General features: G+C 40.7%; 1 protein-coding gene across 1 annotated transcript; it reads right to left on the bottom strand.

The window, feature by feature from the left end:
• Positions 1–224: 224 nt before the first annotated feature.
• On the bottom strand, positions 225–11746 carry LOC108701108 (proton channel OTOP3). Its single transcript, XM_018235318.2, has 7 exons — positions 11551–11746; positions 5167–5523; positions 4933–5069; positions 2743–2801; positions 2510–2619; positions 780–2146; positions 225–500 (listed from the first exon to the last, which is right to left on the bottom strand). The coding sequence occupies exons 1-7, from the start codon at positions 11567–11569 to the stop codon at positions 330–332; spliced, it is 2220 nt and encodes a 739-aa protein (XP_018090807.2). The 5' UTR covers positions 11570–11746; the 3' UTR covers positions 225–329.
• Between the last annotated feature and the right edge of the window lie 3841 nt (positions 11747–15587).

The following is a 15587-nucleotide window of genomic DNA, read 5'->3' as shown; positions in this document are numbered from 1 at the left end:
ATGATTTTTTTGTAGACTTAATGTATCAAAAAACCCAGGTCCTGTGCATTCTGGATAACAGTTCCTGTACCTGTCCAACTCTCTCTGCTAGCAGAACCCCCTGATTCCCAGAACAGATCTGCTAGTTAGTAGGTGTCTACAATTAGTTTGGGATTCGAGTGATGAACCTGATATCCCCCATAAAACCTTTTGCACTTTTTGATTTTGATGAATTCAGGAACAAATTGAACAAAAAAAATAAATCATTTATTCACAATCATAATATTCATATTTACAAATCCAGCACCAGCAGTATTTCGGAGGATGGAGGCTAAGAAAGTCATGTAGTCTCATGCATTGATATAAACTTCAATTAAGCTTCCCACACTATGCATTCTGTAAAAGACAGACAATGGCAGTCCGATATTAAGGATGGCCAACCATATTGTGGATCCATAAAAATGCCGCTCCAAGCCATTCATATACAGAGGATGTGCTCCAAAGGCTCCCATGATCCAGCACTGTAGAAACAAGATGGAAGCATATAGTATTACAATGCTGCATGGACATCACTAACAAGGCAGTCACAAGAGACACTAATTTGGACTAGAGAACACTAAAAGCTACTTGCTGGTTGACTCCTTAAGCTGACTGCAGCTCTAACTTTGTATATTCTATAAGCTTCCTAGCTAAATGCCCTGGCTAATATTTTGGTTTTAGTTGCCATAACGTAAACAGAAATTATTTTGCAACTACATCTGATGCAGATAACTAAGAGCAGGCAATGCAAGCAGACTCACCATTATATTACAGAGAATCAGGAACATTGCAGTCTCCTTCACCACCCTGCGGCTTACACTCAGACGCCCAGTATCCTGCAGGTAGGCAAGGGACACCCTGCGGATCTCTAGCAGGGACATGCGACGAGAGGGATTTTGAGGTTGTTGATGTGGGCTCTGTTTTTCTTCTTCTTGTCTGTCCTGCATTCCTTCAATGATGAACATTGTCTGAGACAAACACTGGATGACCAGGAACAGTGACTGTGATAAGCTGAGAGCATTCAGCATGTCCCATGGATTGGTCACCGCTATGGCTATTATAGAGAAATAAGAGATGCAAAACTGACCCACTGCTGATGCCAGCAGCAGGGTAACATCCAAGCTATGGGCATAATTCTTTGAAGTGCTCCCATGGTGGGTTTTCTGCAGATTTGAGATGTCTCCTGTTAAGCTGTGCCTTTGTGCTGCCCACCTCTGGACAAATCTATGACCTGTGTGTGCCGCCATATGCCTGTCATTGTGTTTTACTTCTTCTTCTGTACAGTGTTCTGCCCATTCTAATACTGTCTGAGCATGTTCTGATGTATTTTTCTTTTGAAGGCCATTGTCTGTCTTCTTCACCTGCCTCAGACCCTGCTCTATATGGTAAATTTCTACTCGGTTATAGTCACTGTTTCCATTTTGCTCCTGGTTACATTGATTATTTTTCTGTTGCCCTGAGTTGTATTCTGTATCTTGATAATGCACTTGGATGCTGTCATTTTTATGGTTTTGCCATCCCATGTGATCCAGTTCATGCCAGTGCTGGTCAGACACTACCGGTTCCTCCATGTGTAGGCTCTCCTCTTTCCTGTTTTCCTCAACCATTGCACTATGATTTTGGAAGTGTTCTTTTCCATGAACATTTACTTCATACTTCCTACATTTCCTATTGCCTGTCTTTCCTTCTTTTCCATCATGATCCCTCTTGTCCTTTTCTCTGAAACTGTAGACAAGAATACCCACCACACTACAGATTATCATGGCTGGCAAAATAATCAGATTGTACCCATAGTAAATTTGGAATGATAGAGAAGGCACCAACCCAGCAGATGCCTGGACCTGATACTGGACAAAAATGCTGATCCCAACCAGAAGAGCAGCACCTCCCAATAAAGGGCCATACACTACTCCACGGAGACGGAACCTAGGCCGTGGAGGTTTAGCATGTGGCTCTTCTTTCCTTCCAACATTCTTCCACATGACAAAGAGCATTGATGCACAAATCAGGCTATACTCGAGATTGAAGGGGTACATAGTTACAAATCCCTTCTTAAAGGTCCAGCATAGGGAGTAGGTTGGGCATGGACACTGTGCTTGTTCTTCTGTGACTTCTGTGATCTTTATAGCTGAGAAACAAAGAGCAGATACTGCATCAGATTTGGGTTTGCGTAAACACACTACAACTTACTTCATCAATTTGACTCAACATAATCTCCTCCCAACAAAATATTTGCAGAATTCGGAGGGACTGAACGACTGGTTCATCATTCAAGATCCGATGCTGATGAAACATCGAATTAAAGTTCTTCGAATTTCAACAATCCTGAGAAAGGCACCTTTTACTTTACAGATTTTTTTAAGAAAGATCCACCAAGCTTTTGGAGTGCATCAGCACTGGTCCACCATTCCTTTTCCAGAAGTGTACAAGCCTAGTACTGTGAGGGGCATGGTTGAAAGAGAGCTTTTGGGTATGAAGAGGAATGTCCTACCGTGTGTGGCGTTTGACTGTAGACTTTCCAGATCTCGTTCCAGGGAGTCGTCAATTACAGCTGCAAGCCACAGCAGCATATTTGTGGACAATGTCAACATGATGCCATACCTAGAATGATAAAAGTGATAAGCCGTAAGGAAGCAAAGTAGAAAGTGTTACCAGTCTTTATTCTCCTCCTTATTTTCCAATGCCCCCAATCTCTTCTGACTACTTATGCAACTCCAACCTTACCTGGTAATACTGTGATGCACCTGAATGCAGTCCTTGCAGCAAACCCACAGGAGAATGGTCTGTGGATGAGACAGAACATTATATTTACCAATTTGTGATACAACACTGCTTCCCATCAGTCTCGCTGCCTTTACTCCCAGATGTTAGTATCTCATCCCACTTGCCTCTCTTCCTGTTCTGGAGTCAGACTGAAGGGAGGGTATAAAGAGTATAATTTAAATGTTATTTTCTAGGCTCCTTGACATGGCATGCCATCTGAGGTGCTCACAGCTCACCAATGTCTGTTTACAGCACTGTACTCCCACTGCAAATAAAGTTTCAGGGGGAAAGTACCAGTGATAGGATTATGGATTCTGGGCCCTGAGGTGGGTCTAGGGTGTGATTCTGACCAAGGCACCATGTATGTGTGCTATTTGCTTGCAAGGGTTTCCTACTGGGCTCTGGTAGAATTGTTGAAATTGACTAGGTTACTAGTATCTGTGTGCGCCAGTGTTAGTAGAATTAGATTGTAAGCTCCACTAGGGCAGGACATTTACTCTTTGCACACACTAAGTAGCATGTCATATGCATCAAGTAAATAAATGAGTATGACCACAAGTGCAATGCAAAGGGCAATATTGAGCGCACTTTTTATGTCTTTTCCCCAGAATTCCAGTGCCATTGCACGTCAGGGGATGTTATGTCTGACACAAATGCAGCAAGTGCATCAAAATTAACCAAATTGTGCTTGTACTTGCAAATCAGATGCACTTGTGCTAACTCTGGTTAACATCATTAGCTTTAGGTTTGCAGGTGGCAACCCTAAAGCTAATACCACACAGTGCTGAAACTAAAGTTGCCACCTTTTTATTTGCCTGTTACCAGCCTTTGGGTCGGGGGCAGGCCGTGATGTCACTCAGCGGCAGGCCATGGCATCACTCAGGGTGGGCTTATGACTTATGGGGTAGGAAACAGGTGGGTTGGACAGAAGAAACGTGGATTGGGCTGGAAAAATGTGAGGGAAAATGGGCAGGAAAATATGTGGGCCTGTCGAAAGAAGGGTTGTTCAGCAACAGAAAGGGGAAGGGAAGGATTACGGGGCGAGCCAAATTTACCAGCAATGTCATTTTTAATACCGGAGCCGGCTGTAGCTAATGATTTAAGGCCAAAGCCACACGGGGCTGAAACTCAGCCTACTAATAAACGCAAGCCGTCAATCAACCCCTTACCTGGACTGTGCCTGGAACCAAATTGTGTCAGCTCAGGTGCAGGCACATCTGGTGGATTTCGGCACTGTAAAGCAAGCTCTCACGTTTCAGTGCCAAAATCTGCCATAAGTGCCTGCGCTGAGGCCGAAGCAATGGTTCTGGGTGCAGGACAGGTAAGGAACTGATTGTCAGCTTGCAAGTTTTAGCCCTGTGTGGCTTTGGCCTTAATGAACAGGGTATTACAAGCAACTGACTGCGAGGAATATGCGGGATCACAAAATGATGCCTATGATGTCTGGGTTAAATAGTATTTGTCTAATGATAACTAGTATTAAAGCTTAAAGTAATCATATAGTACCACAAATTAACATTTAAAGAATATCTTGTTTGTCCAGCAGCAATGTGCAATCAGCAGTGGTTCGTTTGCTTACGAGTGATAAGCGCCCAGTTGCAAAGCCATCAAAACGCAGAGCAAATACCACAAAGATAAAATTATCTTCCAATGGGCACACAAAAACTGCTAAGCAATGTGATAAGGAAAGAATCATTTTCATTTTTAGCAGAAGGCTCTCCTTCTTATTTGGTAAAGAAACAGCAGTCTTGTCTTGCTTTATGGTAGTATTGGAAACAGAGGTATGACACTTTACTCTACTTTATGGAACATTACACATCACTCCCATGTGCAAAAAACCCTACAATAAATGCAAAATTTTGAATTCACAAACTTACACCCATACATGTTCCAAGCACCCATGCCACTACTCACACTGTTCTGATGAATTGTGCACATGGATGCTAGGGAACCCTAGGAATTACTACTAGCCTGGTCCCACAATTATGATGGAGGAGTGATTTGCACTATTCACTTGCTTTATAAAAAACCCTATTGTTTCAATGCAAAAGTCTAATTCTTATGGCTTTTTGTTATAATATAGGTTCAATGCAGACCTAGTTTCCCCAGGTAGCAGCAAAAGTTAATGATTGCTAGATCCTTGCTTATTACCTGGACACTGACAAACAGTATCTCCATGAAGGAGAAGATGATATCCATCGGGTACTTGCAGTGAAACAGAAGTACGATGTGGCCAATCTTAAAGATGGCCAGCAGAACGCTGCACAACCCGAAAAGACCAAGAGAGGCTGCAGAGAAATAGACAGGGTATCAGACATGTTAATAGCACATAACAGCTGCAATGCAATTTTCCTTTGTATTGAAGGGTTTCTTCTTGCAACTGACCTTTTAGCCACAGCGCCCCGGTATGGTGGTCCTGGAGAATTACAGCATATTTCTTCTTCCGAACATACAGGAGGTGGTAGAGCGCCCAGACTGAGCTGAAGAACATGAAGACAGTGAGGAAGATTTGTTCGTCTCTTTCTGGTACGGCCCCACTACTCAGTATCACACTGCTAACCAGAGCCGCCCCCATAAACATGAGATTCAAGGCAATGAGACCTGAGAACAGTCGCCCTGTTTTTTGTGCCCGTCGATGATGAATGGTGCGTGACGTACAGTGACGGTGAAGCCATGAGTACTCGTAATTCACCGTTGGGTCCTCAAGGTCCACAAAATAGTCTGCATGTGAGACCTGTGTGTCTAGATGGGTATAAAAAGAGAAAGCAATGTGTATAAAAACACATAAAAAATATAAATAAATATAATTTAAGGTACTCACACATGGCCAGGTTTAGGGACTTTCAACTAATGTGCTACCCAAAGGAGAGTCTACATGCAGTCTGAATCAGTACTTTGGTTGACTATTTTAATATTTTGGATTATCAAGTTTGGTGCCCAGGAGTTTTACGAGCCAAACTGATTATCTGAGCGTCAACACATACCCCACAATGCACAACCTTCCAAGGTCTCAAAGTGTTTATTTCCACAACATTATTTCACTGGTGACCTAACATCATATGATGCTAAAATCCTGATAGCTTGAATGCAAGTGGAAATTAAGTATTTACTAAGGGATGGGGATGGAACAATGTGCGTGAATTCACTTGCGACATTCAAGTTCTTAGCTTAGTTTGACCAGGTGACTGACATCAGGAAGCAGGATATCAGTATCCGGATGGTCAGACTCTGCTGCCATAGTGTCTATATGCAACATGCTCAGCTATCTATAGAAGCATAATAAGGTTCATATTGAAAGGTGACCATTATGGTATTACACACGATCCTCAATAGTAGGCCCAAACCAAGGACAACCCTCATTACCTGTTTCTGATTTCCACCATAGACTCCTAACTTCAGGCAATATACAAGTTCGATCTTTATCTGCTTTGGCCACCAATACACCAGGTCAAATCAGGATGAGCTAATTGTTTGTCTCCCAGAAAAATGGACAGATCATAATAGGGTACTAGGTAGACCTAAAAAAAGTAGTCATTGCCCAATGGAATATCTAAGCCCAATGGAATATCTAAGCCTGTCTTGATAGATATCTGGCTGATTTGGCCTCGTACACAGGCCAATAAGCTGCCAACTTGGTTTGTAGGGGAGAAGTCTTAGGGTAAGGGCACACGTGAAGATTCAGGGAGATAAATAACTTCTTCTTCGGGGTGACTAATCTCCCTGAACTGCCTCACACCGGCTACAATGTAAATAGGCGGCAGGATGGTACTTGGAGCGCTTAGTTTTCCGAAGTTGCCCGAAGTTTCCTCGTGAGGCAACTTTGGGCGACTTTGGAAAACGAAGCGCACTGATTGCCATCCCGCCAGCGTTTTACATTCTAGTCGGTGGGAGGCAGTTCGGGGAGATTATTCGCCCCCGAAGAAGAGGAGATTTGTCGCTGGGTAACTAAATCTCCCCGAATCTGAGCGTGTGTCTTTGCCTTTCGCATCACTGTTGTCCCAGATTTAAAAGCACTGTCTACAATGAAGGCTTTAAAATTTATACTTGATAGTGCTGTCTATCCAGAGCCGGGCCAAGCCGGGCAGGCACCCTAGGCAGCCTGCCCGGCTGCTGCGCCGGCTGGTTGCGCGCTTCTGCGCATGCGCGAAAAGACGCTCCTGCGCATAAAGACGATTCTGCACATATGCGAAACGACGCTTTTGCGCATGCGCAAATCAACGCATGCGTACTCGCTTAATCGCACAGATGGGAACAAGTGGGCAGTCTAGACCGGACTAGGGGTAGGAGTAAGTATGTGCCTGGCACCCCTCCACCTTTGCGCCCTAGGCACATGCCTACTCTGCCTACCCCTAGTTCCGGCCCTGTGTCTATCTGAAGATTATTGTAGGGCATAGGGGAAACATGACAACTGAGGCTGGAGAATAAAAACAGGCCTCTTTAGCATCAATCACCCTCTTTAATACTGAGATGTTTAGCTATGTTTAAAGGGATCCTGTCATCAGAAAACATGTTTTTTTCAAAACGCACCAGTTAATAGTGCTGCTCAAGCAGAATTCTGCACTGAAATCCATTTCTCAAAAGAGCAAACAGATTTTTTTATATTCAATTTTGAAATCTGACATGGGGCTAGACATTTTGTCAATTTCCCAGCTGCCCCTGGTCAAGTGACTTGTGCCTGCACTTTAGGAGAGAAATGCTTTCTGGCAGGCTGCTGTTTTTCCTTCTCAATGTAACTGAATGTGTCTCAGTGGGACCTGGATTTTACTATTGAGTGTTGTTCTTAGATCTACCAGGCAGCTGTTATCTTGTGTTAGGGAACTGCTATCTGGTTACCTTCTCATTGTTCTTTTGTTTGGCTGCTGGGGGGAAAAGGGAGGGGGTGATATCACTCCAACTTGCAGTACAGCAGTAAAGAGTGATTGAAGTTTATCAGAGCACAAGTCACATGACTTGGGGCAGCTGGGAAATTGACAAAATGTCTAGCCCCATGTCAGATTTCAAAATTGAATATAAAAAAATCTGTTTGCTCTTTTGAGAAATGGATTTCAGTGCATAATTCTGCTGGAGCAGCACTATTAACTGATTCATTTTGAAAAAATGTTTTTTTCCCATGACAGTATCCCTTTAAGGAACCTACACAGATTAAATTGTGAACAGATATAGTTTTGCTAATACGATACTAACAAGGGCTGGTTCACATTTACATGAACTTTTAGAATATTATAGTGTGGCTAATTTAAAGCAAATTTTAAATTGGCTTTCATTTTCTCTTTTTCATAGTATTTGAATTATTTGCCTTCTTCTTCTGATCCTTTCCAGCTTTCAAATGGGGGTCACTGACGCCAGTTAAAAAAACTAATGCTCTGTAAGGCTACACATTTATTGTTATTGCTACTTTTTATTACTCATCTTTCGATTCAGGCTTCTCCTATTCATATTCTAGTCTCTTATTCAAATCATGCATGGTTGCTTGGGTAATTTGGACCCTAGCAATCAAACCTGATGATTAATGGATTTATTATACAACAGGCAATATAGTATGTAACTTAAAGTGCACAAAGCACCTGATGGTACCACTTTATTGGTTTTAGCTGCCAAGAGCAAGGGGGGATCTGTATAATGTACATGGGTGAGAGATGACGGAGGTACTTGTGCCAAAAGCATAAGTATTATGACTTAATTATTATTTTATGGTACCAGTGGGCCTTTGGGTAAAGATATTATTGGTGAGGCCCCATAGCCCCCTAATACATTTGTGGCAGTAATAACTGGCATACAGTAAAGATAACTAAGAGATCCCCTCATTTTATGCTCATTGCTGCAAAACAAACTAGCAGAACCTTACAGCCCACCTCCATATGGAAAAGCAGAAAAAAAATCATCAGCTAAGGATACCAGATTGTAATTAGAGAGGTTCCTTAGGAACTTTGTACCAACAGAAAGTTAAAACACTAAGCTTTGAAGCTCTTCTAAGTGATTATAATGAGAGGCCTGCGATGTTTGGATGATGCTTCATGCAAAAGTTATAAAAGATAAAAGCCTGATAATGGGCTTCCTACCTTGGTGGACCCTGGACAAATGCACTTTTATTAAAATTAACCTATTCTGTACCTATCTTCTGTCACCAAAGATTGATTGCATAGTTCTAATAAGGGGCAACCCACCCAATAAATGTCAGTCGAGACATTTGCTTTGGTAACCAAACTATGGAAGGGGTAAGTGACCAACTTGCATAAGTGACTATAGGCAGCTGATATGGATTGGCTGTACAAGCATTAGCCTGCATGCAACCTAAGTGATATTAGAGGGACTGTTTTAGGGACTATGGGGTTTAGGGACTCATTGGATGTTTATCTCGGTGGCCTAAACACAGCTGCTTATTTTTGAATTCCAGGCTTGGAGGCAAGCTTTAGCTGCATAAAAACCAGGTTAGAGCCTCGTTTAGACTGCCAGTCCATATAGGACGTACTAGCCAATCACAGCCCTTATCTGGCACCCCTGGAGACTTTTATCATGCTTGCGTCGCTCCCCAACTCTTTCTACATCTGAATGTTGTTCACGGGTTGGGGACCCCTGATCTAGAGACTAGACAATTTCTTTCTCCTCTGTCCATCATAAAACACCACCTTGAGCCTTATAGGGCCACCTAAAACATTTGTAACCCTGTCAGTCTGCACTGGCCACAATGCGGATAGTTTGTTTCATTATCCTACATCATTGCCCACAAAAGAGACCCAGTACTCTCTGTGCCTATGTTATACAATGACCATGTCTAATTCCATGCAGCTTGAATAGAAACGTTTTTCAACAGCATAAATACTTGATCCTACAAATCCTTCTTGCTTCTGGGTAGGTGAGTTGCATCAGGCTTGCCGTCTGCAGGCTTAGCACACTTCACCTCACCCCAGGATACATACTTTGCTTGATGGATGTGCTGATTGCTTTCCCATTGTGCTTAAAGTACCTTCTCTCAATAAACATATCTTGCTGAGGATTGCTCTCTGCTCATGGATTAGTATTTGACTATGCAGCAGCGAAACTAATTGTTAGCACACAGAAACCCGTGTTCTTTGGATTGAGTATTCCTGTAATTTACACTGTAACTTATAATAATGTACATACTTATTTATATGTGAATTGAACCCAACACAATACAATACATATATAAATATATATATATATATTCAGTTATTTAATAATGAAGGGACATGAAGCAATCGTCATACAGCAAAATTAATTAGGGTGCTTCCCTACAAGCCTTATATTAGAGAAACTTGCTGTAGACACGGGGAAGCAATTGTAATTAATTTGAGTATAGAATATATCATAATGTCTTACAAATAAAACTGTTCAGATCTTTAATCCTGCTTTAATTGGCAAGAAAAGTGACGATTAAGAAAGCTTTTTCTTGTTTATGCAGTTAATATTTTCCTGTTCATGCTTGTTACTTTAAAATAAAAGGGAACAGGCATGGAAGGTATTGTCTGGAATGCCGTGACTTAGGTTTCCTAGATCAAGGGTATTTTCATACAAAAAAAAATTAGAATTGCTTTGACATCAACATGGATTTATGGAAGCATAGTTATCAAGTGCAAGGTACCGTCTTATTGCTACAGGGAAAATAAGAACTGTTTGTTTGAACAGTACACTATGTAAAATGGTATTGCCATATTTTGGATCTTTACAAATGCCCCCCATTTGTAAGTTGGAAACACTCAGAAAAAGACAGATCATTTAAATACAATAAAAAATAAATAATGATGACCAATTGAAAAGTTGTTTCGAATTTGCTATTCTATAACATATAATTAAAGCTTGTTTTAAGCAAGTTAAATGAATTTTGAGGGATAAAAGCAAAAAAAAAATCAATTTTGTCAGTTCAAAATTAAGGTTCAGCTGTAACTTTTGCTTATAGATATGTTCTGTTTATTACAAATCCATGTGGGGGTGGGGTCACTGACCCAGTCTAAGGACAAACATTCTGTAAGGCTACAAATTTATTGTTATCACTGCTTGTTTTTACTCATCTTTCTATTCAGGTCCTGTTCATATTCCAGCTTCTTATTCAAATCAACGCATGGTTGCTAGGGTAATTTGGACCCTAGCAAACACATTGCTGAAATTGCAAACTGGAGAGCTGCTGAATAAAAAGCTAAATAACTCAAAAACCACAGATAATAAAAAATGAAGACCAATTGCAAATTGTCTCAGAATATCGCTCTCTACGGCATACTAAACGTTAACTCAAAGGTGAACAACCCCTTAAAATGTCCATCTTCTATGCTATATTTCTCCTCGATCAATAAGAGAATGAAACATGAGGCTTTTACTGTAATTCAGAATCTATAAGTCAGCAGAGCAAATAGAATGAAGAGGGACACACAGATGGGTTACTGAACCCACTGGTCTCATTGCTCGGAGCAACTGTAGTTCCAAGTCCATAGAGGACCAAATAAATCCATCATATCGGGTCACTGGTGGGTCCGGTATTCCATTTTTTTCTCACTTTTTTTGATTATTGTAAGGGACAAACACAGACAGTAACAAATCAACCAAACTGTACAAAGAAACCTCTGCTTTCTGTCTTAATACATAAATATCAAGTATCCTAAACAAGCATGTCTTTCTACCTGTTGCCAAACTCCAATACCTAATGGCTGTCATCCACAGTATATCAGACACCTCTAGTCTGAGAAGGCATCTTGTGTACAGAACAGTTCTTTGAAAGAATAGACTTGGAGATATATTACACCCTTTATTTTTGCCTACCTGTATTTGCGGATGCCATTATAACTGTGATATGTGATGTCTCCGTGCTGGCACCCCTGGGATATAGCAGGCTCCCTCTTGACTGCTCCAAGTGGTTTCTTCTCTTTATATCCGCAACTTTCTTTGATTGATTTTTTCTTTCTACTTCTTGTTTACTTTCATCACAATCTTCCCATTACATTAATTGCCTCATCAGGCTGCCCGTTTGCTCCCTGCTAAGCAATTGCCGCTAGTTTGCCCCTCCTTTCTCTGCATACATTAGGGATTATCCTCCCCTGGCGTGCCCCGGGGCATGACAGAGAACCATACGTATTATGTGGCATACATCCCGTGCTCATGTTTGGAAAAGGAAAAAGGTCATACTTCAAGGCACCTTGCACTGACAGATCTGACAATAGCAAGGGAGTTCAGGTAGTTCACAATTCACATGCACGTAAAACATACAATAATAATCATTTATAATACAAGTTAAAGCAGCACAGAATCAAAAGGGGCTAGTAGTAGGAAAAACAATAATGACAATATATTATATTTGAAAATGTTTTATGTATTCCATTTAATATCTTCCATACAGAATAGAAAGGGGAAACAATGCGCCTCTACAACCACACCCATTTTATATAAGGCTGTGCCCAACTGGACATCAACAGGACTAAAATAAGGATACATTTTAGGATTTTTTTTTTACATGTTTCTAAAAGAAGATCAGGATACATGGCAGAAGCAGGAACTTTCAATACTCTGGGATGTGGTGTTAGAAAAGGGGATAAAATGTATAATAATAGGGTACAGAGGCACAGCTTACTGTATGCCTTGAATCTCTTATTTTGCCTTTAAAGAGTGTGATCACCTTAAAGTAAGCATTTTGCAAACAATAACATTACAAGAAAATCTCTAACTGACTGTAGGAAAATAGAAAATAGTTTTACTTGTTTTCCAGTTATGCTCCATTGCAGCCAAGTAACAGGTATGTTTCCTTGCTTGGCAGTGGGATAGAAGCCCTCAGTGTCTTTTACAGGCATTATATCTAGCCATGACCCCATATTGGGACGGAATACTGTGCTAACATGGAAAATAGCTGGTAATTATTAAAGGGAATTTCCTGCTTTCCCAGCATTCTCCATGACATTAAAGAGATTTGCTAAATATCCTAATGAAATGCTTTTCATGCAGCTGTTCTTAGCACTGTCCAATAGAAGCTGTAGCAGCTGATTTAATATCCAGCTTATAATGGTTCAGAACTATCCTCCACAAAGACCAAGAAGCCATAGAACATGTTGGGTCTCTTAATCCATTGGGTATTTGAAGCCCCTTTTAGGTATAAGATTCCTTACTTGTAGATGCAATCCATTGTCCAAGATATGAAGACCTGATATATTCTAGATTATTTTCCAACTTTTGACAGTTTTCTGTTTATTTATAACATGTTAATAACACATTTGAAATTACTGTATCTTTTTTTTAAACACTGACTATTAACTTCCACGCCATCAGTCTCAGAGTCTGAGGAGCTGGATGATTAATTTGGCCTTGCATCACAAGATCTGTGCTTTGTGAAAGTGCCCATGGATGACTGCAAATTAATTTCCACAGGAGCAGAAACTGCAGGTGTCAGGGCAAATGTAAATGTAATTATTGCTGTCACTGAGGCTTTGAGCCATTGTATCTTCTGAAAGAGTAGTAAGCTCATTTCAAGTATGCAGAGGTCCAAACAGCCCCTCTGGCATTTGCCAAAATCTACAGAATGGCAGTCAGGGCCTAATCAGAGGTACAGGTGAATTTCAGGAACCAAGGACCACTTGAGGTGAAAGACAAAGTTTATTTGACACAAGCTCAATGGATTCTGAACTCACAAACAGCAGGCAGAAGGCAGGGGGAAGGCAGTTCAAGGAGATTGTCACCCTGCAGAAGAGGCGATTAGTTGCCAGGTGACTAAATCTCCAGATTCTGCCCATGTGCTCCTGCCCTAAGTATCTTGCTCTGTTTCTTTTAGTAGACTCCTAGTTGCTCCTTGCTTCCCAATATGCAACTGTAGTCTTGTTGTCCATCAGTAGCCAAAGTTCCTAGGATCTTTGGCTTCAAATCTATCATGACTTCAGTAGTGATTGTGCTCAGGTAAGTCAAGAAGGCAGCTCAAGTCCCTGAAAAAAGGTTTAGACGCCAATCTGGAAATATGGGCTGTCAAATTATTACAGAAACTGTGCTTTGAAGACTTTCCTTGTGATCTTGTTCTTTATTCCATGAGGTTCCACCAAAAAACTTTATAAGAGGTCTCAGTAATTTAGCATCAGATTACATATCTTTGTCAGGGAAGTTTCTGTGCGGAATGGAAACGTTGGACACAATAAACCTTGATTTTGTTTCACCTATTTCTTGGAATATTCCTCGGAGTGCTGTCAATTTGATGTGATATATTTATGTATATATATATATATATATATATATATATATATATATATATATATATATATATATATATATATATATATATATATATATAAACACACACACACATAAATATACACAATGTCCCAGCTGAAGCCTATCTTCCTCCATTATTTTAGAATTTATGTCTTTTGGATGGTTTTGAAGCCCCAATAATTCCTTTTTGAACATCTTTTTTAATCCATTCTAGGATAACTGTAGCTGGATCTTCACTCAATTCTTTACTTAAACATTTCTAACAATTTTTTTTTAAGGAATAGGTTTTCTACATATTAAACATGGTCTCTTCTCCATGTCACAACCGGTAGGCAACTGCAGCGCATTGGGTGCCCACCCCCAAGTCAGGAAATTCCTTTGAGAGGCCCCTTGCCGGGGTTTTTATTCAACAGTAGACAACCTGAATGCCTGGAAAAGCCATGCCCTGGTAAAGCTAAAAGAACAATAACTTATGTGATTCCTGTCCCATGGCTAATAAAAAGAAAAAAAGACACTGGCTAAAGGGCAATACTCCTTTAATTACTTAGGGGTAGGGTCTGGGCATAACTAGGCATGTCCAGGGAGAATCAGGACGTGGCCTAAAATGTCTCGATTTCTGATATTCAAAATGTTGGAAGTTATTCGAATTAGAAAGAGTATTGCTGCTAAATCTGTAAATCAGTACTTCGTCACTTAATAATATTCCTGACATTTGAAGGCCCATATATTGCTAGAGTGTTAATTTCCCATTAAACAGGATTTAAAGCCCCCCAAAATGTACATCTCATACTCTTCATTTCAAATGTACCTCAGGAAGAGCGAAGCAGACAAATGGGACATAAAAGACAATGAAAGAAAATGAAATTGCAATAAATAGGAAATAGGAAGCTGTACACCAGCCCAACGTATTGAAAGTAATTCAGGAGAATTTGGCCTAGGGATTCATTTCCCATTTTAGTGAAGTTAAATGAGTCTGCATTTTTTGGGGGGGGGGAAATCTGTATTTCACAATTAAATATGATTATTCAGGGCATTGTTGTTTGTTGATGAATCAAGGAGTAAGCAATGTAGTAACAGCAATTAATCAGTCTATGATTTGTTCGTAGATTGCAGCTCCAATAATAAAGAGGGTTGCCGTTTGAGTACAAATTTATGAGATAGTGCTGAAGCAGTTGTGAGCAGGTGTTTACACAGAATGTGTCACTGCATTTGTATTGAGGAATGTGCCAGGGTGGCAATGAGGCCTTATCTGAATATTTGTTGGTCAGCAATTTAATGCTTGCATATTTGTTTTAATACAAAAGTGCCCAGGGATAACTTAGTCAAGGGCAAGCCTTCACTTCCACTCCCCCAGTTTTACCCACTTATTTCCAGTATTTCATTCTGCTGCTCTGACTCCACGTTTGCCCTACAGTTATTTTTCAGCATCTCTTCTCTCATTACTTGCCACTTAAGTGCAGCATTAAGCATCCATTAAACAGAATGCCCTGTTGAAAAGTAGGTTACTGCACAGATGCTTCAAATCTATTTGGCCCTAGGCTGAGCTGTGATTGCATACTAATCTACCCCCAGCATGTGCACAAACTGCTCAGGAGCTGTGCCCACCTCCTACTCCC

This window comes from Xenopus laevis, chromosome 9_10L, assembly GCF_017654675.1.
Source record: "Xenopus laevis strain J_2021 chromosome 9_10L, Xenopus_laevis_v10.1, whole genome shotgun sequence".
NCBI lineage: Eukaryota > Metazoa > Chordata > Amphibia > Anura > Pipidae > Xenopus > Xenopus laevis.
Note: the sequence above shows the minus strand (reverse complement) of the source record. Positions and strands in the feature narration are given on the sequence as shown.